Source organism: Pteropus vampyrus, unplaced genomic scaffold, assembly GCF_000151845.1.
Source record: "Pteropus vampyrus isolate Shadow unplaced genomic scaffold, Pvam_2.0 Scaffold358, whole genome shotgun sequence".
Classification (NCBI taxonomy): domain Eukaryota; kingdom Metazoa; phylum Chordata; class Mammalia; order Chiroptera; family Pteropodidae; genus Pteropus; species Pteropus vampyrus.
This window is the reverse complement of record NW_011889139.1, coordinates 83,068-105,331: the sequence shown is the minus strand read 5'-3', so window position 1 is coordinate 105,331 and position 22,264 is coordinate 83,068. Positions and strand designations below refer to the sequence as shown.

The 22,264-nt window shown below is 54.2% G+C and overlaps 1 protein-coding gene across 1 annotated transcript in view; it reads right to left on the bottom strand.

Moving 5' to 3' along the window:
* Nucleotides 1–6,385: 6,385 nt before the first annotated feature.
* TMEM132E (transmembrane protein 132E) overlaps nucleotides 6,386–22,264 on the bottom strand; it is a 54,013-nt gene continuing 38,134 nt past the window's right edge. Inside the window, exons 2-9 of the mRNA XM_011379436.1 lie at nucleotides 17,481–18,411; nucleotides 15,811–15,957; nucleotides 15,349–15,541; nucleotides 14,347–14,490; nucleotides 11,668–11,873; nucleotides 9,496–9,784; nucleotides 8,385–8,576; nucleotides 6,386–7,441 (exon numbers count right to left, since the gene is read on the bottom strand). Coding sequence (XP_011377738.1) covers nucleotides 6,386–7,441; nucleotides 8,385–8,576; nucleotides 9,496–9,784; nucleotides 11,668–11,873; nucleotides 14,347–14,490; nucleotides 15,349–15,541; nucleotides 15,811–15,957; nucleotides 17,481–18,411 — 3,158 coding nt within the window. The remainder of the gene's footprint in view (nucleotides 7,442–8,384; nucleotides 8,577–9,495; nucleotides 9,785–11,667; nucleotides 11,874–14,346; nucleotides 14,491–15,348; nucleotides 15,542–15,810; nucleotides 15,958–17,480; nucleotides 18,412–22,264) is intronic.

Genomic DNA, 22,264 nt, shown 5'->3' with positions numbered 1-22,264 from the left:
GCCAAGCCCCTTGGCCTTGACCCAGGCCTCCTCCCTATACGCCAGGCTCTTTTTCCTCCCTGAGAAGTGAGAATGATTGGGCCCCTCTCCTGGGCCTGTCCCATACCTAGACAGCAGCAGCCCAGGGTCACCTGAGGGTCACTTCCTTCTCCTCCTTGTACACAGTCCTCTCAGCCAGGCCCCTGTACCGCTCAATCCCTCTGGACAGGATAAATCCATCCCATCTCCTAATCCTTAAGTAGTTGTTTCTGACTTTCCAGCCATCTGGTAGACCCTCCCGAATCCCTCCTCACAACGCAACCTACGACCTCGCTCCAGACTGCCTTTCTGGATTAACTGCCTGGCTTCACGTTCACTTTATTTCTTCCGCTCTGTGTGCTAAGGGCCTGCACAGATTACCGTTCGCGTATCTGCACCTGTTTGGATGTTCCTCTGAATGCATGATGTCATTTATTCAGGGTTAGGCCCTCCATCAGACTGGGTGCTTCTCATGGGAAGGTGGATTGTTTTTCTCCTCAGACTTGGAGCCACTGTAGGTCAGGGCCTCTTCCTCCTCCATCGGACTAGGAGCTCCCTGAGGGCGGGGGATGGACAACTTGAACTTTCAAGTTCTGTCTTAGCCCCGAGACTCATTGCTGCTCTGCTGGCACATACAGGGGTACTCACCTCTCCCACTTCCCCCTTAGCTCCTTCATTATGCTCCCCCAACCCCATAACATGGAGAATCCGAGATCCCTGGGAGCAGCTGCCAGTGGCAGCATCAAGTAAAGAATGGCAGAGATGGCAAAGCCTGGAGGACAGCCGAGAACCACTGAAGCTGTTACCCCTGCCTCCTGCCCCACAACCGCAATCTCTTTAAGAGGGGTAGTAGGTGGGAGGTGTGAACTGGCAGGGCTGGATGGTGCCCAGGGCTTCACAGCTTAAGACCCAAGAACCATCAAGACCAAAGGCAGTAGAGGGACCATCTGGCGGTTGGAATTTGTTGATGGTCCTGGCTTATTCCAGACATGGGTGGTGCCAGGCTTGGCCACATGACCAATCAGTGGCAGAGTGAGAACTCCCACCAAGCACCTGGACTCCCAGCCTGGTGCTCTTGCCACTGCACCAGAATGATTCTCTGAATTCCAAGTCCCCACCAAGAAGGGCATGGGAAGCCAATGTGACCTGTGTCTGCATCCTGGCTGTGCTATTTATTTGCTGTGTGGCATGAGACAAGTCATATAATTTCTCTGAGCCTGTTTTGTCACCTGTAAAATGGGTATAAGATCATCTGCCTTAGTTGGTTATTGTGAAGAGTCAATGAAATAATGGATCTAAAGTGGTTAGCATGTAGTGAGCTTTCAGTAAATGTTAGTGCCTTAATAATCCACTTCCTCTGTTAGATCTATGGTAAAGATTTAATCGACGCTCATTACGCTACCATGGCAGGGCTGGGGGCATAGAGGTGGGGCATAGGGATTAGCTTCCCAGTTTCTCTTGCTCAGGCCCCAGAGGCTAAAGGGACAGCCAGTATCCCAAGGGAAAAGGCAGGTGCCAGCTCACACCCACCTCCCTACACTGGGCATCTCTGCTTGTGCAGCCAGCTCTTCTTACAAAGCCAGCTCAGCACCGTGCTCAGGAAAGCTCTGCTGGTTCTCTGTTCAAAGGGTGACCAAGAGGACTGGATGGTTGTCTGTTGTGACACTCAGATGGGTAGGGATGGTGTTTCTGATAGGGGCGGAGTACCGTTCCTCTAACAATGGCAGAAAGGCCATAGTGTTCGGTGTTCCATCTGCCCCAAACACTATCCTTGGTCTGAGCCTTAAATGGGGGTCCCACAGCCTGCCTTTATCACTGAGCACATCAAACCTTTAGAGGCCCATCCCTATCTCTCTCCCACCTCCAAATCTCTCTAACCTCATTCTCCTTCAATTGCCAATGTTGCTTCATGATGTAGCAGAAAGAGAGTAGGTTTGTGGCTGCCTGACAGGTCACTTCTAAGCTGGAGACCATGGGCAAGTCACTTGCCCTCTCTGTGTTCCTGTCTTCACATCTATAAAATGGGAGTCATGATTCTTATCTCTCTCGATGTTTGTTAGCAATACAGGTTTTGAAACTGTGGGGCCTCTTTGGGGAAGTCAGTGGATACCGCCTAGTAGTGGTGACTTCCATGTTTGTGCAGATGGGGAAACGAGAGCCCAGAGCTGGTGATGCACTGGCTGAAGGTCACACAGCAATTCACAGTTGGACCCGAGGAGTCCTTGGCAAACTGTCTTAGGAAGTTTCATCCCTTCTAGTGAGAGTTTCCTTTTCTGGCCTATTTATCATGTTTTCAATTTGGCTGCCAGATGTCTCCCCCACACCAAAGGCTTCTCTTAAGGGGGCACAGTGCCTGGCACACAGGAGGTACCTGTCAATATTTGTTGAAGACAGGCATGGAAGTGTGCCCGGGGCTGGTGTGGAGAGGGGAGCTGGCAGTGTGGGGTTGGGGCACAGAGCTGAGCACCAGGGTGGGGACAGGCTCCAGGTGGCTTCTATGCATCTCTGGCTCTACCTTCACTGACCCTGGCTGTCTGAGAAATCTCTTTCTGCTAGCAAGCTGATTCATGGGCCTGGTTCTCCAGTGCTCCCAGAGCAGCTCTCTGTCAATAACTATTTTTTACAAGGTCCCTCAATACGTTTTCGGGGTTGAAGACAAATTTTTAAAGAGGAGTTCGGTGCCAGGGCCATTCCAGAGGGGCTGTTAACTTAATGTCCCACCTCGGTCCTTCGGGCCTGCTCCCTCTCGAACTACACGAGGGTCAGGACTTGCTGTTTCTAGCAATTGCTTCTGAATTCTTGCATTTGGACGGTGGTGGGGTTGGGAGTGGGGGGTGGAGGGCGGGGTAGAGGGGAGGTATGAAGGGAAAAGGATACAAATTACAGGACAGGGAAGCGAGCGGGGTTCTGGCTCTGTCACTCGGTCGGTTGGATGACTTTCAGCCAACTGCTCTCTTCTCTGGCTCCTCGTTTCCCTGTCTGCGAAAGCCTGGATGCTGACAAACACCATCGCGACGGCATCCACTGTCTGCCCTGGAGTGGCCTGCTCTCTGAGGTTCATTTGGGAAGGAGGTCTTGGCATCAAGCAGTAGCTCATATCTCCTCTCCTTCACCTCCGTGTGGGATAATGCAGTTGTCAAAGTCTGCAGCTGAAAACCATGCTACCCACCCAGCTCTCTGTTCTCGCTGCCCTGGCCCTCATCTTTTCTGCTACAGCATCTTCCTAGCTAGTCCCCTTGCCCTTCCAATGCTTTCTTCACCCAGTGAGAAGGAAATAATCTGAACCTCAGGTCTGAGCCTGACTCCCAAATCCATGCTGAACCCCACCCCTACTCCCTCAGGCCTCTATACCTTTGCATATATGTATTTATGTTTCCCTATCACCAGGGACTCCTACTCCAGGCATGGGGAAAGCAATGCAGAGACATATGAGCAAGAGAAAGCATGGGGTGTCAGGCTGTGCAGCCTGTGGGCCTTCACACCCACCATCCTCCCTTCCTGGAATGTCTCTGGCCTCATCTTCAGCAAAATCAGCTTGAGACTGTCTCCCGCCATCTCCTTTGTGCCCCTTCAACCCAGGGCAAAGCTATCACAGATAGCATCCATCATCCCACATGACCATGGCCAGTTGACTCGTCCATCTTCCCTGCATGGCTGGGGCTCCTTAGGGACAGGCCCATGGTTTTGCTTTCATGCTCCCTGGCAGGGCTTATCACATCGCAGAAGCTCCATGTGTCGAATAAACAAATGGATCCATGTTTCAACTTTAACACCAGCACCCTCTCCCATGCACGTACCCCCAAGCTGGAATACGCATTTTCCCTTGACTCATATCTATTTCTTCCTGTAACTTGTGATTTTTCACACTGATCAGGTGGTAAGGTGTCAGGATATAGAAAATCCCCAAATGTGGAATAGTGCAAAGGCCATTTATAATTTGTGTTTGGACTTTAGTTAGTCAGCAAATATTTGTTGAACACTTTCCAATTCTAGGTACTGTATGAAAAACGACTGAGACTCCCCTCTGGATGGTCACTGTCAGGGCTCGTTTGCATATGAGTTGAGTTCTGAGAACTCCAGGAGAGCTGGCAGGCAAAGCCCCCCACTGGTTCTGTCCTGGGCACTGCTTCCCTATAGCTCTCTTCTGGCCGCTAAGCTACAACTTGGCCAGAGCTGGCTAATCTCTAGTCTTCCTTTAAGGCCCACACCTTACCTGAAAATTAAGCCTGGATGTGGGAAACTTCATTAGTTGAGAACAGCTATGTGCTGTTCTTAGCTAGGAGTTTCGTCTACAGCTGGGCCCCAAGCAGAGAGCTTTACATACCTGATATCATTTAATCCTCACAATGCTCCCAGGGCTGCTGTGAATAGTTAAGCAGATGACCATGGAAGGCAGGCGTCCTTCTGTGTTGGCAAGAGCATGTTGGGGCAGGTGCTAGTGCAGCCCGTCCTGCCCCTGGTTCATTCTGTAAGGGATGCTGGATGCTGTGCCTTCTCCTCTCCTCTATCCAAGGTGGTTGCTGTAGCCACCTGTCTACGGCACTGGAGGTTGGCCAGGCAGCCCTGGCTGAGCTCCCATTCAGGGGCTGCTGCCTGTGCCAGGTAGTGGTCTCCCAGGGCCAGGGGAGGCCGTGTGCATACACACAGGTCAGGTGCACCATGACGGGCCAGGTAGTGGTCTCCCAGGGCCAGGGGAGGCCGTGTGCATACACACAGGTCAGGTGCACCATGGCCCTCTTGGCGGGGGTGGGGGGGTGGGGTACACTCAACAGCCTTCATTCTCTCTTGCCTGGCTCCTGTCATGGAGACCACCAGACTCTGTTCATCAGTTCATGGAGAAAGGAGGCCTCCCTGAGAGGTGGCGATGGTGCTGGGTACGAACTTCCTCTGAGAGGAGGGCCGAAGGCAGTGAAGGAAATAAGTGAGCTCAGGTGTGCACAACAAACTCTCTCACCTCTCTCCTTACTTTTCTGTTCCCTCTCACCCTCAAGGCATTTCTCCGGAGGCCCTGAGACTAGCCCCTCCCTCCAGAGCCAATTGTGGCAGACTCCTAGAAGAAGCACCTCTTTGTAGGGGCACATTTCTGAGTCGACAAATCCTTCATCCTCTAGTGTGGGCATCTCCATAGCGCCAGAGGTCTAAGGGACCTGGATGTTGGAGGAGGAAGAGCAGCTGAGCTCATTCGTGTTTCCATTTCACATCATTTAGTGGACGTGTATGGACACGTGAGTGGGGAGGGTGGGTGTGTGCTCACGCACACAAAGATGAGACGTAGAGCCAGCCACCATGTACTGTCTGTTCTCTGGGAGCTGCTGCCCCCACCTCCAATCTGGTCGCCTCCATTTATTAAAGAAAAATCCGACACAGTGGTGGGTAGAACCCGAGAGAAAAGCGGCTGTGTGATGGGGTAGGGAGGCGCCCGGCTCCTTTCTGCCTTGCCCATCCTAAGGTCCTTCACAGCATTCCCTGGTGCCCTCTCTTCCCTCCCACCAGATTCTGTTTCCTGGGAGAATGGGTGTCTGCCCTTGCAGAGAGAAAAGGAGTAGTCAGCAGAGCAGGAGGGGCGGCTAAGGCGTAGTGTTGACCTTGCTGTGGGGTGGGCAGGAGGCATGCAGGCCTCCCTGGGCCCACCTGGATCATGGTGCTCTGGGCCGTGGCTTGTCTGGGGTGGATGGAGGATTCCTCCCCTTTATGTTCCTGCCCAGAGCCCTTAGGGGCAGAGGAAGAAGTCCTGAGCTCTCAGGAAGGTGCCTTCCTTGGCCCCAGATCCCTCTGGAGTCAGCTCCCAGATCCTGTGAAGGGACTGGGGGATGGCATCTGAAAGCCAGAAGATGCTACAAGTGTCCCCCTACCTCCCAAATGTTTTGTCCACAGCAAGATCCTTGGCAAGGCAGGCAGCCACCGCCTCCTCACCTTGCAGAACAGAAATCCCTGAATAGTGGTTTGAGAAAAGTTTTTGTGCAGCTTGTGACACAAGAGGCCCCCTTCCCTGCACAGGGGGAACACAGGGGACGAGGGGGGCAGGGGCGGGTCGTAGTGTGGGCCCACCTGGCCTCAAGATCGGCCTCTGTGCCTCACTCTTGGGGCAGCAGGTTTATCTAAGATGGGAGGAGGTTTGGAAAAGGTAGAATAAGGGTTGAGATCACTTCCTTCTAGCAAACTCCCGAGGAAGGAGCCCTCCATCTGACGGGGCAGAAGAAGGTAACAGTGTGAGGTGGCAGGGAGGACCAGATGAGGGAGGTGGCCACCTGCACAGAGCAAAGCGGCAGGAGCAGGGCGTATAAAATCCACGTCAGCTGCCCGCATCAGTGTGAAGAGGGGTCTTGGCTGTGTCCCCCACAGGGCCCCCTGTCAGGCGATGACACCTCTATGCAATCTCTTTGATTCTGCGCATGTAATTGTGCAGGTCTGGGGGTGCAGCGGGCCGTGTGGTGCCTGCCACATCCCGGCAGCCCCAACCCAGGTCCTCTTCGTCCTCCTCGTCTTCTTCACCGGCGGGCACCGAGTCGTAGGCCAGCTCCTCCGTGGGCAGCGTGGTGAAGGTGGTAAACTTGACCCGCTTGCGCTTGGAGGTGGGCGAGCTGGCTGGATCCTCAGCCTGGTCCCGGGCTGAGCCGCCAGAGGAGCCATCACCCCGCCCATGTACCTGGCTCTGGACACTGGTCTGCGAGCTGCCGCTGCTGTGGTGGTCGCCGTGGCAGCAGGCGGGCACGGTCTCCAGTGGGTTGCCAGCAGGCGGAGACAGCTCCCCCTGCACCCGCAGAGGCTGCCCGTTGCCCAGGAACACCCAATGGTGAGAGTGGTCCATGCTGGTCTGGCCCTCTGGCGGGATGCGCTTGTGCCGATAACGCAGCACAAAGACGATGCAGTTGATGAGGAAGACAAGAATAGCGAGGCAGAAGACGCCCAGCAGTGCGTACATGCCAATCTCCAGGTCTGTCAGCCCCCGGGGCATCTGCAGGAAGCCCGTGGGCAGTGGCAGGAAATCTTCTGTAGGCAGCATGGCTGGGCTGGCAGTGCCTGGGCCTGGGGCCTTGGGTGGGGGCACGGCTGTGCCTGGTGGGCCAGCTCCTCGCGCCTTGTCCTCGCCCCCACCGGGCCCCGGCTGGCTTGGGCCCGGGTAGTCATAGGTGGGGTCCTCCTCCTCCCGCCCAAAGTGTACCCGCAGGCCCACAGGGGTCGTAGCCAGAACACTCTTGCGTTTGGTTTTCTGGCAGCTCTCAGAGATGGTGAGCTCAGCACGGATCAGCTCTCCTGCCCCCTCTGCCTCGGCCATCACCAGCGGGAAGGCCCGGTCCTGGGTCACAGTTGCCACCCGCTCATCCAGACTGCTCACTAGCAGCCCATAGTCCCGAGGACTGTAGAGGGAGAGTGGGGCTGTGGTACCATCACTGTAGGAGAGCCAGAGACTCAGGAGGGCTTCCTGGAGGAGGAGGAGGAGGGGATGAGAGTCAGAGAGCTAGATTCATCTGGCTTTCCTGCTGGCTACTGAGCTCTGTGAGGGCAGGGACCAAGGCATTCTGGCTCCCTGCTATATTCCCAGTGCCGAAACTGTGCCTGGCTGGTGGCAGGTGCTCAAGAACTATTGTTTGAGCAGGAGTCCTCCCCTGGAGGTTGTGAGGAGGGTACAGGGCACACTGTAGTCTCCTACTGCCTCGAGAATTCCCTTGCCCATTTCACCCTTGTCCCCTCGATGAGCTAAAGTAAGTTCTGTCTTGGGTCTAACTCAGGTCCTTTTTGCTGCAGGAGTAACCCTACATCTCCATGCCTGACGTTGGGATCATCCCAATCAGACGCTTGGAGATTGAGAATACATGCCCAGTCTTCTCTGTCTGCTAAGGCCTTCTAAGAATTGCCCTCTGCAGATGAGGAAGCAGGGCCCAGAGAGAAAGGATTGACCTGAGTCACAGAGCGATTTAGAGGCGGAAGACTTTTGGCTCCTGACTCCTGGTTTAGTGCTCAATGTCCACCTTCTCACTCCCTGTGCTCCTGCCTGTCATCTTTCTACTTTTGACTGTAGCTAGTGTCCCAGTGTGTCTGTGGGAGGCTGTAATTGGGGCTCTAGAGATGGGTGAGAGTAATTCCTCGGGGTAGAGGCAGAGGTGATGGGCCCTCTGAGAATCTATGAGGGGGAACCCTCAGCAAGAAGCTCTCAGGGTGGCAGGTGCAGGAAGCCAGACCTTGGTTAGACTCCCTGTGCAGAGGGGTGTGGGGTGGGGCAGGTGTGCAGGGCACAGAGGCTAGATAGATCTTCCATTACTTAAAGCCCTAATTTGGGGGACTCATGGCACAAGGGCAAACTAGAGCCTGCAAGTCCTCCTTCCACACCCCAATCCCCCAGGCTGGCAGGCTGGGCATCCAATTACCTGTTTGAGGAAGCTGAGGGTCTGCTGGGCAGCCGTGGTGGCCAGGATGGTGTGGCTGCTCCCGGGGCTGGGCCGTAAGGAAAGGGCAAGGCTGGCTACCACCTGGGCCTGCAGCTGCGTGATGCTAACCTTCTCCTCCGTCACCGTCAGCAGCGTCTCCCCGAGCACAGACTCCGTCAGCGGTGACACCACCTGAGGCAGGGTGGGGTAGGGGTGGGTGAGGGCCAGGAAAACAGCACTCCCAGGATCACCAACCAGGGAGGAATCCCAGTGCTGCCGGAAGAGAGGCCCACTGGGTGCGGCAGGCTGGAAGGCTCTGTTTTAGGTCTGCAACTGGGAACCAGGGTCTAGGGGCCAAGCGAGGGTCAGGGCTCACAGGAGCCAGGCAGGAGCACGGATGAGAGAGGGGCAGATTTTAAGGAAAACAACAGCTCTGCACAGTGATAAATAGCAATTGATATTCCAACGTCAATGTTAGGGAGACAAAAGGGAGTGCTGAGGACTGTGGCAAATGGGAAATGGTGTCAAGGGGGCACCAGTACTGACTCTAGCAGCTTATCGCTAGGTGGGAAGGCAGGCCCCGTGTTGTCAGGTTCATATGTTGTAAAACCAGAAATCTAGATTTCTAAAAAATTAGAAACGTCCCAATTTTAAAATGTTGGATCAATTGTTCTATAAACGAATATGTCTGAAGGCAGATTTAAGCCCAGGTCACTGATCACTGTCTCCTCTGTGAAAGATTTCTACCCAGGCACCCAGTTGTCCAGGAGGAAGGTCAGAGTTGAGTTCCTCCACCCCGAACTCCCTTTCCTGGCCCCTAGGCTGCCCGAGCCCTCTCACCTGCTCCCCTTCCTCATCCGCACTTGCTCTCAGGGACCACATTGACCAATGCAAGGTTGGTAAGGCTGGTAAGGCTTGAAGGGAGATCCAACGGTGAAGCTAAAGGACCTTGACCTTCGGTGGTGGAATTTTAGGCAGAGGGGCAGGTGGAAAAGAAAGTGTGTTTTGGAGCCCGGCCAGTGTCACTCCCAGAGGCTGAGGCCCTGAAAATCCTGTCTGCATCCTCCCACCGCAGATAAACAAGGCTGCTGGCACTGCCTGTTGTGCCTACCTTGAAGGGAGTGGTGCCTGGCTCCAGGCCTGCCAGCGTGCTGCTGTCTACCATACGTGCCACTCGGGGGTCACCCACCCGCATGAAGTCGCTGACCAGGTCGGTGACCTCCACCAGCCAGTCCGGGCCCAGCATGGTGACCACCTGGTCGGTGCCCTCGGATGACGTCGTGTGGAACTGGGTGAAGACCTGCAGAGTGGCATGCTGGTACTGCAGGGTGCAGCCGCGGCTGGTACTCTGCCGCCGCTCCTCCTCCTCCTCCTCCTCGTCCTCGCTCTCCCGGGCAGACCTGGGGTGGGGGGCATGGAGTCAGGGCTTCTTACCCTGGCAACGACCTGCATAAGCCCCTCCCCACCAGCCCTGCCAGCCCCTGGGGCTCCCCAGCTCCCACAAGTGGAGGCTGTGAAAATGGCAAGCCTTTTCCCTGGCTCATTCCTTCTGTGCCTGAGAAGTGTGGAGTCAGGAGTCCCAGGCTTTTCTCTCCTAGAAAGGCGCCTTCCTGACCCTCCAGGGCCCCTGTCTGCCTCTGCTTGGCTTCGCCCACGCCCGCAAAAAGCTGGCATCAAATCCTAACAAGTGCTGCCTCTTTTTCAGCACTAAGTGTGCGCCTGGCTCTGTTCTCAGCTCTGAGCTGGAGCAAAGGCGATCCCTGTTACAGAGTGCCGGAAAGCTGGGCTGCATTGTGTCCTGCGCTGTGTGGCCAGCAGAACTTGTAAGTGGTCAACCTGGGTATTTAGCTGAGATTTCCCAGCAGTGTCAAAAGGGCAGTCTGAGTTTCTGTTGCTGCTTCTAGTAAGATGCGAGAGGAGAGAGAGAAATTGAGGGAAGAACTGATGAGCAAAAGGGAACCAGGATATGATGATTTGGGGAATTTTCAGCCTATCTAGATGATTCACACAGTCTGACAAGCAGGGCCAGAAGGCTGTTGGAGAGAGAAAGTGCCAGTCACATGAGGCTGAAGGGGAGGGGCGGGGGTGTGTGTGGAGAGAAGCCACCTTATTTAAGAAATGCGAAAACAAAGAGAGTCACCGTCAGGAGAGCTTGCTCTGGAGAGAGAGTGAAGGGTGTGGCTACTGCTTTGCTAGTGCTTAGAAGGACTGAACCACCAGAATATTCATTCACACAGAGGGTTCTTTCACCTGTGTTAACTAATTTAATCTTGTGAGGTGTTAAGGTGCCCATTTTACAGATGAGGAAAATGAGGCACGGAGAGGTTATGTAAACAGCCCGAGGTTACCCAGATAGCAAATAGCAGAGTCCAGAGTCAAACCTAGGCTGGCTGTCTACCGAGTTCACTATGTTCTCAGTACTCAAAGCAGCATGAGCATCACCCGGGAGCTGGTCTGAAATGCAGAATCTGCATTTTGACAGAATATGTAGGCGAGTTGCGTGCCCATTAAAGTTTGAGAGACTCTGGTCTACACTGCCTTGCGTTTCCAAATCTTTGCAGAATTGAACTGAGCCCAGCTCTCATTGGCCGCCTGCTTCTCTCCCCAGTCCCACCCCTCTCCCTCTTCCCTGCTGGCTTTTCTCTCGAGCAGTGATGAGTGGGTGAGTGGGGTGCACTGAGTTTACATGTACATGACTCACAGAACAGCACTCAGGTGTGCGAACCTGCCTCCCAGAGAGGGGGCCCAGTATGAGTCACTCACTGGCTGATGCGCTCACGAAGGTGCCAGGCTGGGTCATGTGTGTACAGGTGTGTGTGCTCCTGTGTTGCTGTGTCTACTCCATTTTGTCTGTTGCTTGACTGGTTTCACCCTGCTCCCCAGCCAACTCCCTTCCACTCATTCCTTAAGACTTAGCTCAAGAATCACTTCTTCTAGGAAGCCTGCCTTACTTTCTCCTGGAGGAAGAGGTGGTTCTCTCTCCTTTGTGCCCCTCAATTCCCTGCTCATAGGGCTTCCCGCCTCCACCATGCTCTGTGGCATATACATGATGGCTTCCCTGATGGACCCAGAGCTTGCTTGGCTGGGTCAGGCACTGGCTGCATTCACCCCACATCTCATGCCTGGCACACATTAGCTGCTCAGTACAAGTTTGTTGATTGCATAACCGACCTGCAGACTATGTACATCTAGGGCCTTATACACATATGCAGATCAGACTGTGTGCCAGGGCTGGGCCACCCGCGAGTGTCCCGACTATCTGCTGTGTGTGGAGGGGCTGTACCTCCGGTCGGGGAGGATAGGTACCCTCCAGCCCTTCACTTGGCTGAGGCGAGTGTCCGAGAGCTCGATGTGCAGGGGCAGCTTGGGGACCCAGACTGTCATTTCCAGGGGGGCAGTGAGGACGTCGTAGCGAAAGGTGACCCTGGCATTCATGGACCCGCGAGACTCCTTTCCGCTAACAAAGACGTAGTCACAGCTGCTGGATACCTGGGGAGGGGGAGGGAGGTTGGTTGGCATGTCTTGCCCTACAGGTCTCCCTGTAGGGCAGTGCAGGGGACTGCAGTCTGACAAGCAGGGCCAGAAGGCTGTTGGAGAGAGAAAGTGCCAGTCACATGAGGCTGAAAGGGAGGGGCGGGGGGGATGTGTGTGTGTGTGGAAAGAAGGCACCTTATTTAAGGAATTAAATAGGCTTCGGGTATCCCCGCCTCCATTCTGTTTTTCCAGAGATCATCTCTTAGGGGCTACTGTAGGAGGTGTTTGCTCCCTGGCAAAGAGCCAACATCCAAATGTTTTTACAAGGGGCTGCTTCTGACTGGCAGACCATACTCAGAGGAGCCTTAAGGCTGAGGATCTTCAGGACTGGCAACCCTATCCCCCATGACTGCCTGGGCTCTGGAGCAGGTGTCTGGCAGGTACAGTCCTCCACAGTACAGAGGAGGAGCCTGTCTTGAGTAGGATACCTGTGCTCAACTGGGCAGGGAGGAGGTCAGGTGGAAGAGTCGGGGGTGAGGGGCAGACTCACAGCTTCTTCTGGGCCCCTCTGACCCAAATGCCCCAGGAAAATGGGCACTGGTTAATTTCAGGCAAGGGAGCTGTTCTAGCCAGGGGTTGAGGTGAGGGAAAGGGAGAGGAAAAATCCAGACAAGAAAACCCCAAGCACAGACAGGTTGATGGTTGCCACCAATGGCTGCAGCTTTTGCAGATGCATGCCCACTTGGATACCAACTTGCACCTTAGAGGTTCCCTGGATGGGGCGAATGCCCACTGAACACATCTGGGTGGAAAACTGTGCCCACTCACAGAAGTGTCGCTGCCAGTACTTCAGGGCAGATGCAGATGGGTGTTCGCATCAAACGTGCCCACATATACACCTGGCACACCCTGGAGTGAACATCGTGTGCAGTATATTTAGGTGTTCCTGCTGGTGCCTGCCTGTGGGTGCACGTTGTCTGGTTTAGATGCAGCCTATGGGCTGATGACACCCTTAAGGCTCTGGTGGGGGGCGGGGAGGGTGCTGGGGCTGTGGCTCATCGTGGAGATGAGCCCCTGGACTGTCCCAGACTCCTGCTAGCTCTCTTAATCATCTCGGAGGGGTGGGTGGGAGTGGGACAGCAGCACTGCCAGAAATGTCCATTTCCCACTTCAGAAGGCAAAGCGTTCCATCTGAAGGCCGGCGAATTCCATTTACAATATTGGCAAACTCCAAAAAGAACCTGAGTGTATTTCACTGAGAACGGAAACAAATTCCATTTAGAATCTTCACTCATTCCCTTTGGTATCTAAGCTATCACGACTTTGTTCTGGTCCCTCTGAGGCTGAGGAGGGGGGAGGTCTGGTTGGCAGAGGAAGGTGCTGGGCTCTTGGGAACAGGCCCATTTCTTCCTGTTCTAGCCTGCCAGCAGTGGATGGCCTTGGTCCTGGGCAGGGCTTGCATCCCTAGGAGGTGATGGGGGTGTGGGACAGAGTCATCTGCTCTGGCTTACTTGGAGGCCCTTCTTCTTGAATGAAGGAAAGGATGAGGTAAGCCTCAGGCTCTGCAGACACCTGGAAAGATCCAGGGCAGAGCATGGAGAGAGAGAGAGCATGTGCTTCGGGTTAGCCCCAGTGAGCCAGAGGGAGGACGCCCACCTCCCCCTCCTCCCACTCGCCTTCAAGCTGAAGGAGTCACGAGAACAGATTCTGGTGTCTAATCATTGATTTGGGCACCTGCTGGAGGCTGGCATGGCAAACTGCACACCCACCCTAAGGTTCTGGGGCTGGACACGCTCCTGTGTTACTGCCTGCTCCACTGCTTCTGACCACTATCCAAAGCCAGGGCAGGGGCAAATCTAGGAGGCCTTCCTGTGGGGAGGTGGCAAACTGGGTCATTTGAGTCAGATTAATACCTGTTTGCTGGGCCGTGGAGGCCACTGGGCCCAGAGTGGGTCTCTCAGGAGGAGTTCAGGGGCCTTCGGGAGTTGGAGGAAGTGGGGCGTGTGTGGTCAGAGTGGGTCCTTCCTTATACAACCTTCACTCATGGCCTCACATGCTCCTGGAAGCTTCCTCCCTCTGCTGGATCTCCATTTGGGTTCTGGGCGTGTTTCTGAGGAGTCTACCCCCTGCCCTCCATTGCCTTACCCAGTCCTGTTGCACAGCAGGGGGTTCAATAACGACTTGCCAGATTGGATTGAGTTCGAGTTGTCAATGCTGCCTTCTCCCCTCGGCCTGCCAAACAGTCTCGTCCTCATTCCTACAGGTAGCCCTCCAGGACTGGTGGAGCAGTACCCAGGGCTTTCCCTCACCCCACACAGGAGGGATACGGGATACCCATGGCTCCTCCCTGCTCTGGTCCCCCATTTCCTGTCTTCCTGCCTACCGAAGGGACCTGCCTGGAATGTGAATTCTCCTCTGGCTTGGGGTTCCACTCCTCCATGAAGATCTGAGGCCTTCTTCTCAGGGGCCCCACCTCCAGAAAGCTCACCTTGATGATGTCCTCATTGTCAGATTCACATTCCACCAGGGCAGAGACATCTAGGATGATGCCGGTCACTTCGATGGCGAGGACTTTGACAGGGATGGCCACCGTCCGGCCTGTCAGGATGGCCGTGTTGATGATCTCTGTATCCTGTTGGGAAGGGAGGAATGTGGGGCTCTGCCAAGCTTGGGTGCTTGCTGTCCCAGGATGCACCCATCAAGGCCCTGGCTCTTTACTGACCCCACTCCTCAGATGTACGTCCTTCCCATGGGGATGCCTGCGCACATGTGCAGGGCGGTACATCCACCCAGCTTCGTGAAACTTCCCAGAAGTCTGCTCGCTTGGACTTCTGCAGTAGCTTTCATGGTCTAGGTCACTCTGCTGCCAGAAAATAACCCTTCCTCAATCCCCTCCCATCTTCTCTCAACATCTTCCATGCTCCTCAGGACTCACAGAGTAAAGTCCAACACATTTGCCTGGCCATTCAAGGTGTCCCTGGGCTGGTCCCAGGTGATTATTCCAGCCTTACTACCCTAATGCATTTTTCCTAAATCCATTGCTTCTTTGAACAAACTACTCACATTCCCATTGTCACACCTTTGTCTGTATGAGCCCCTGCCTAGAGCACCCTCCTCATCTCCTCTGATTGTATGAGCCCTTCCTCCCATGTGACCTTCAAGGTTTAACTGCATGGCCACTTCCTCCAGGAAACTTCCCTTGAGTGGTGCCTTCATGGATGACTTCTCCCACCTGCCCCCCTCAGCATCTGCTGTGCTACTCGAGCACCAGGCAACAGCCTGCCTCTTGTGAGTACACACACACGCGCGCGCGCACACACACACACACTTACATGGGCACACGGGTTCAGGAGGCAGCCACATACCCAGGCACTCGTTCAAACACACAAGTGCATCGACCTATATGCACACTTAGCCATGCATATCCCTGTCACATACATGCCCATGATAGCTACATGCATTCACAGGTCCAGTCGCCCGGCCTGCTCACCATGGCCAGGGGCAGGATGGCTTGCATATCCCGCTGGATGACCGTCAGCTCGGTGACTGCCCGTTCTAGGTCAGGCAGAGCACCATGGCCGCGGTAGTCAATGTGCCACATGATCCTCCGCTTGACTGACTGGCTGGTGAAGTTCTCCATCTCAAAGTCCAGCTGCAGAATCTCCAGGGGCCCCTGGCCCTCCCTGCCAGGTGGAGGAAAAAAGGCAGAGCTGGGGAGGAAGAGCTGGGAGCAGCTCACGAGCTCTGAAACCCCTATGGAGACCCCGGTCCTTCTCGGCAGCCTGCCTGCCGAGGCCCTCTGAGCCTTCTCCAGCCACCCGCCCGGACTCAAAAGTCCCCGCAGACTAAGCCCCAGCCCTTCTGCAAGCCTGGCCTCCTCTACCAAGAATTTCCCCACCAAACCAAGTGCCTGTCCTGCAAAAAGGTGGACAGAAGCACCACCTCGGCTCACCATGGGGGCAGGGGTGTGCCCTGGGCCCAGGCCACATCCACGGTGGCTGTTGAGTGCTTTGCTCCAGTCAGCAGCTCCGAGGTCACGTGCCACTGGCCACTCCGTGACTTGGTGCCTAGAAGGGTCACACCCTTCTTGGCCTTCACTCTGGGACAAAGGGGTAGGAAGAACAAAAGAACATCAGCCTGGGGCCCAATGACTGCCCACCTGCACCACCCCTAGGCTGGGGCTGAGAGTAGGGGCAGCAGGTAAGTAAGTTCCCCTGGGCCCTAAACTCAAAGCTTGAGACTAATCGTTCTCAAGCTTTGAGTATCAAGTAGCTCTGGTATCAAGTAGCTACAACCTCTGACCCTCAATGGAAGCTATAACCACTTCTGCTACATCTCTGCCGAGTCTTTACCTAACCTCTACTTGCATACCTAGTAACAAAGGACTCACTGCTCCTGCACCCATCCCATTCCATTTTCAGAAAACCCCTAAGGACTAGAACCTCTTCTCTGTATCTAACTGGAATATAATAGCCACAGGTTCTACTGGGCTAATGGGGCAAGAAAGAACAACTCTCCTCCATCTTAATTATAGCAGTTCTTCAGAAAGCTAGGAAGGCGAGCAGGTTTCTCTGCGTCTTCTTTACTCCAGGCCTACAAGTTCCATTTCCTCCGATTGTTGCTTTTTTTTGCCATAATTTTAAGTCACTCGTATCCTAGTTACCCTCCTCCGGACACTCTGAACATATAAGGTGTAGTGTCCTATACTAAATACAACACTTCAGCTGTGCTCTAATTACCACTGACGAAAGCAGAATGATTATCACCTCCCTAATTTTACATGCTCTATTCCTATTAATGTAGCCTGAGATCTCTGACTACTGATTTAACTCATAGTCACATTCAGGTATCAATCATTTAATCAGGTATGATCCTTTCCAGGAATATTTGAACTTGAACGTAGTACACCCAGGACAGAAGGCAATACTTAACTCAAAGAAGTTGGAGGCTAACGGTGATGTTTCAGTTCCCATTGCATAGTGTTTGGGGTGGGAAAGGGCATTTTGGTGGGGCCTCTCTTATGAACCACCCAATATAGCTCAAACCATGGATTCCTACTGTGAGACATCATTATATTTTATGGGGATGTGATACAATTTAAGGTATTTCTGAATTTGTGAACTGTATACTTCTCAGGGTATAGAAAGAGCTAGGAGTCCTGAAAGCTTTTTTCTTAACTCTAGGACTGGATAAATGTTCCAACACAGGCACACACTCCTGCTCATCATTTGGCTTCCAGCAAGGAGCTGCTCTCTGATCTCCATTTCTCTTCGGCCTCAGTCTCATGTGTAAAATGGGAGGGTTGCATCAGCTAATGTCTAAGGGCCATTCCAGCCCCCAACCTTATCCTCCTGGACATCCATGCTTGTGAAAACTGATATTTCTCCTTTACTAGGACGTCATTTCTGTGAGATGCAGAGGTAGGGGCAGATTTCTGTTGCCATGAGATGTATGAGAATCCTGAGGCTCAAATCAGTGAGATGTGTCTTCTGAGGTCAGTCGAGTGATAGATAAAGAGCTGGGATTGGATGCTGGATAGGCAGGCTGGGTGAGCCCCTACGAGGGGTCAGATATGCATTTGACCTTGGAAGGGAAGCCAGACTCTGACCCATAACCCCCTACCTGAGTGTGAAATGCTCCACACTGGGACTGGAGGGAGAAGAGGAGTTCGGGGCCAGGTAGAGGAGGATGCTGAGCACTTCCCCAGGCTTGAGGGGCCGATCTGGCAGGCGGATCATCAGATTGCTGTCCAGCCTGTGCTCCTGCAGGGTCCTCCTGGGGGGTGGGCGGAACAGGCTGATGCTCCCTATGCGCAGCAGGGGGTGCTGGGTAGGGCTCTCAGCCCGGGCCCCCACTCCAGCCCCAGCCCCCCGCCGTGTGCCCCCACAGCCCCCGGATGCATCAGGGGTGTGGAGAGTGTAGTACAGCTCAGCCTGCTGGCTCTCCCCCGCTGCCTCGGGTTCCAGCCCATCTGGAGACTTGTGCCGGGCGGTGGGCGGTGCAGCAGGGGCAGGGGGCCCGAACCAGGCCAGGGGCAGCTCGGCCTGCACAAGACAGGTGGCCAGGCCCCCGCTGAGGCGGCAGGAGCTCTTGACCTCCCGGGCATCTCGGAAGGCGTGCAGGCGGACACAGGGCAGCCGTTCGGTGACACCAAAGTCGTCCCAATCCCGGCCGGCCACGTAGAATAGCACCTGGGCCACTGGCTGTGAGGCGGGCACACGGGCACGGACGATGAAGGCCCGCACCTTCCAGTTGACTGTCAGGCGTTCAGGGATGTCCAGAGTGCTGGACGGCTGCAGGAGCTCCCGGGCCACCACCTGGCTGGTGCTGAAGGGCCCCAGGGAGACGTTGAGGACAGGCAGCTCCTTGGTCTGGAACACCACGAAGGGCTCGGAGTGCTGCAGGGAGCTGTTGGTGACCGCAGGTGGTGGGGGCCGCGCCTCCCGCAGGAAGAAGGCCAGCCGAGTGTGTGACAGGCGGTAGCTGATTGGCAGCACCAGGCTGGCCTGTGGCCCTGGTGGGCTGGGGCTGGCTGGGTGGGAGCGGCCGGAGGCTGGGGACAGACAAAAGAAAGACCTCAGAGTGGTCAGGAGATGCTGTGCTCGGACCCCAGGGCACCCCAGCCTCCCACTCTCACATAGGGCCATCAACTCTACACTGAGCAATGCCCAGCCCGGCTCTGTGTCCCGGGGTGGCCCTGGGCCAGGCTGCCCGGGCTCTAAGCCTGGCCCCGCTTTTGCAAGTGCATTAATTTCCTGTCACCACTGCTTCATTTCCTTATCAGCAACGTAGGGGTAAAGTTAATTCTAGTGCAAAACATTGTGAAGCTTTAAAGAGGTTTTGTGCCCCCTGCATCCTCATCTGTAAAATGAACGGAAGAATTCTTTCTGCCTTAAGGTGCGGTTGTGAGGACTTACACAAGTCAAGTGCATAATGGCTGGGAGTGGAGTGGAGTGCTGAGGAAGTGATAACTCACCCTCATCACCGCGCTCGGCGCTCGACAAGCATTAGTTTATTTGATCCTCAGATCGATCCTTTGAGCCAAATATGATTATTATCTCCATTGAGTCAACCAGTTTTCTAATAATAATTTCTCTTTTTTGAGAGCCTAGCCTTATGTTGTACAGATATAGGTATAAGACACTTAAGTAACTTACCCAAGTGATAAGGCAAAAGGACCAGCAATAGGATTTGAACCCACCTGACTCTAGAGCCCAAGCCCTTTACTGTTCCAGCTACTTCAGATGGGGCAGGGACCCCATATCCCCGCCCCCCCCCCCGCTTACTCCCTCTATATACCCCATACACTATATAGACAGGAATTTGATCCTCAGTTACTCAAGCCCAAATGTAGGCCTTGGGTTTGACTTCGTCCTCCTCTCTGTCCCCTTCCGCCATCCTCACAGGATCTTGCCATATTCTAGCGATTCTACCTCTTGACTCACTGGTACGTCCCAGAGTGCCTCTGTCCTCCATCCCCAGGCCCTTGCCCCAGTTTCGGCCTTACTCCTGTTGCTATGACTACATACCACCACCTAACTGAGCCTTCTCTCTCCCCAGCTCACCCTCTCCCTGGCATCCCCTCCCACACATAGCAGCCAGAATGATTTGTTGCTCCTGGACACAAATTGAACCTTGTTGGCCCCTCACTCCCAACTCAACACCCATTAGACACTCACAGAATAGGAAAGACCATAATGTGAAGCTTCAAAGTTTGAGAACCTGGTCTGGATCTTCTCATGAACCCCTGAGTCATATTCCTCCCCTTTGAAATCAGGGTAATAATAATAATGCTTATCTGATAGGATGTTGTGTTGTCATTGGTGTTGTTTTTCAGAATCAAATAAGAAAGTGCTCTATAAATTGCACAACAAAATGCAAATGTGTGTGTAAGTATTGGTAAAGTATCTCTCCTGCTTATAAAATAAAATCCAAACTCACCTTGCACCCGAGCGTGGCACTCAGGGCCCTCTAGAACAGGGCTCCAGGCTCCCCTTTCCTTGGGAATCTTCTTCCCAAGCCTTCTGCTGCCATTGTAACTGGACAACTTCTGGCTTTAGCACTCTCGGATGCCACCTAATCTCCCCCTCCTTGGCTCATGCGTATGCCCTCTGCCTATCCGCACACATCCACATCTTGAACATCACCTCCTCCACGAAGCCCTCCAAGATGTGACCTCAACTTCTGGAACTTTCCTCAGAGCTTTATCCTCTCTGAGGGACCTCTCATACTGAATTGCACGGGAGTTAGCTACCTGCAACGCTTTGCACAGAACGAGCCTTCAGCAAATCATGGTTGATCTACACTAAGTGAGATTCTCCTAATCGGCTCTGTGGTGGGTACTTGAAGTTTCTGCACATTTTTCATTTTACCACCATCAACTAAACCTTGACAGTTCCACAAACGTTCATACTCAATTTCTCATAAATGGAGTGAGCTAAAAAATGCTCTGCCCTTGAGGCTCTGGTGTCTACATCTTATTTTTAAAATCTGTGGTCAAATTTTCTCATTTAACAATGAGGTGATTGGCTTAGGGCATAGCAAAGGCCCTGGGGTCAGTTGTTCTAAGAGAAGTGGCATCTGCTCTCAGTACATCTCCTTAGGGCTGGCTCCTCCTGAGAAGCCCCTAGGACCAGCCGGGAAAACCACTAGTCCCTGGTTCTCTGGGCAGCCCATGCTTTTACCACCAGATTGCTCCCTCCATTCCCAGGAGAACTCTGTTTCCAAGTCACCCTTCCCCACTAGATGCTCTGTAGCCCTGCAAGGTATGCTGCTGCTGATGGTGGGGTGGAGATGGGCAGCTGAGTCCTAGATGAGGATAGGAAGATGTTTGGAGAGACGGGAGAAACTTCTTGGCTGATGCTTGGAATCCCTGCTCCATAGTTACCCCTGGAGTCTCTGAGAAGGCCCCTCTGACACCTGGGGCAAGACTGGCCCTAAGATGTGCTGCTTTGGAAGCAGCAGGAAGCAGGCAAACTGACAGAGGCTTTGGGAGTCAAGTTTGAGGCTTCTCCCTGCCACACTGACCGGACAAGTCGCTTGCATTTTGAGCCTCAGTTTTCACCTCTAAAATTGAGGTGGTGACATCAGCCCACTCGAAGGGATATTTAGAGTAGCTAAAAGACCAACGGGGACAGGCAGACGACACTGCTAGACATGGTGGGATGTCCAGGGCTGAGATAGGGAGGGGCCACCACACTTGTCCCACTGCGGGTGGAGAATGGCAGCTGCAGTCAGTGAGCTGTAAGTGCTCACTCTCCAGACCAGGGTGGACAGGGTAGGGACGCGGAAGTCAGAACCACTGCTCTGCCTCTCTTACCACCCCCTGGAGACCCCAGAGGCTGCTAAGTGGCACTTAGTCCCCTTTGACCCTTTTATTTTCCTACCCTCACGTCTGGCCATCTGGACTGCTTGAAGGCACAGTGGGGGCAGGGGCCACCAGATGGACAACGGACTCAGAGAGGCATGGAGGAAGGGTTGGAGAAACGTGTCTGCATGCACCCCTCACCCTCAGTAGGTTTTGGCTGAATGAATGGAATTCTCTGAACTAGCTGCCCAGCACTGACTGGGAGGCTGTGGGCTGGCAAATGCCTCCTCACTGAGGCACCAAAGAGGAGCTGGGATAGCCACTGAGGGGGAAAGGTCTGGCCTGGGCTGTTGTTGGCCCCTCCCAGCAACCTTGCAGATAAGGAGACTGAGTTTCTGGAAGAGGAAGCAATCGTATTAAGAAAACAGCTAGCTTTCAGAAAGGGAGGCCAGACAAGATGATTTTGGGGTACTACAATTTTAGTATTAATGTCATCGTGACACATAGCACTCCCGTCACCTCTGTGAATCATTCTGTCCTCTGGGGACCTAAGGCCTCCTCTATGGTGGAGTTGGGGGGTGGGGGCCCCTGAGGCCCCAGCACTAATCTCTGTTCTCCCCCTTACTTACTCTGGAACCTAAAGGAAGTTGCTTGACCTCTCTGGGACTCAGTTTCCCTGGGGTGCTAGGAGAGCTTCAGGAAGCATTCTGGCTGGGAGGAGGAAGGTGAAGCTGGTGGAGTTGTCAGCAGATCATCCAGTCAAGTTTTTAGAGACATTTCAGACGCATACATGTGAATGTGTGTGTGTGCATACGCTCACGTGCACTAACATGCACTCAGGCCTGCCTCTAACTTCACGCGGAGCTCTAACCTGCAGACATCACGGCATGCGCTTGGGAAGGAAAAGCTGACAGAAGGTTCCCTGAAGGAAGACAGATGGGGGAGTGGAGGATCAACGCAGAGCTCCTGGGGTCAGGCCAGGTCCAGAGGTCGTGGAGAGGTGATGCAGGGGTATGGCTGGGGTGGACTGACAGCCTGGACCTGCCCTGCCTTGGACACACTCCTCACAACAGGGGTGCTCACACTGTCCAGATTGACC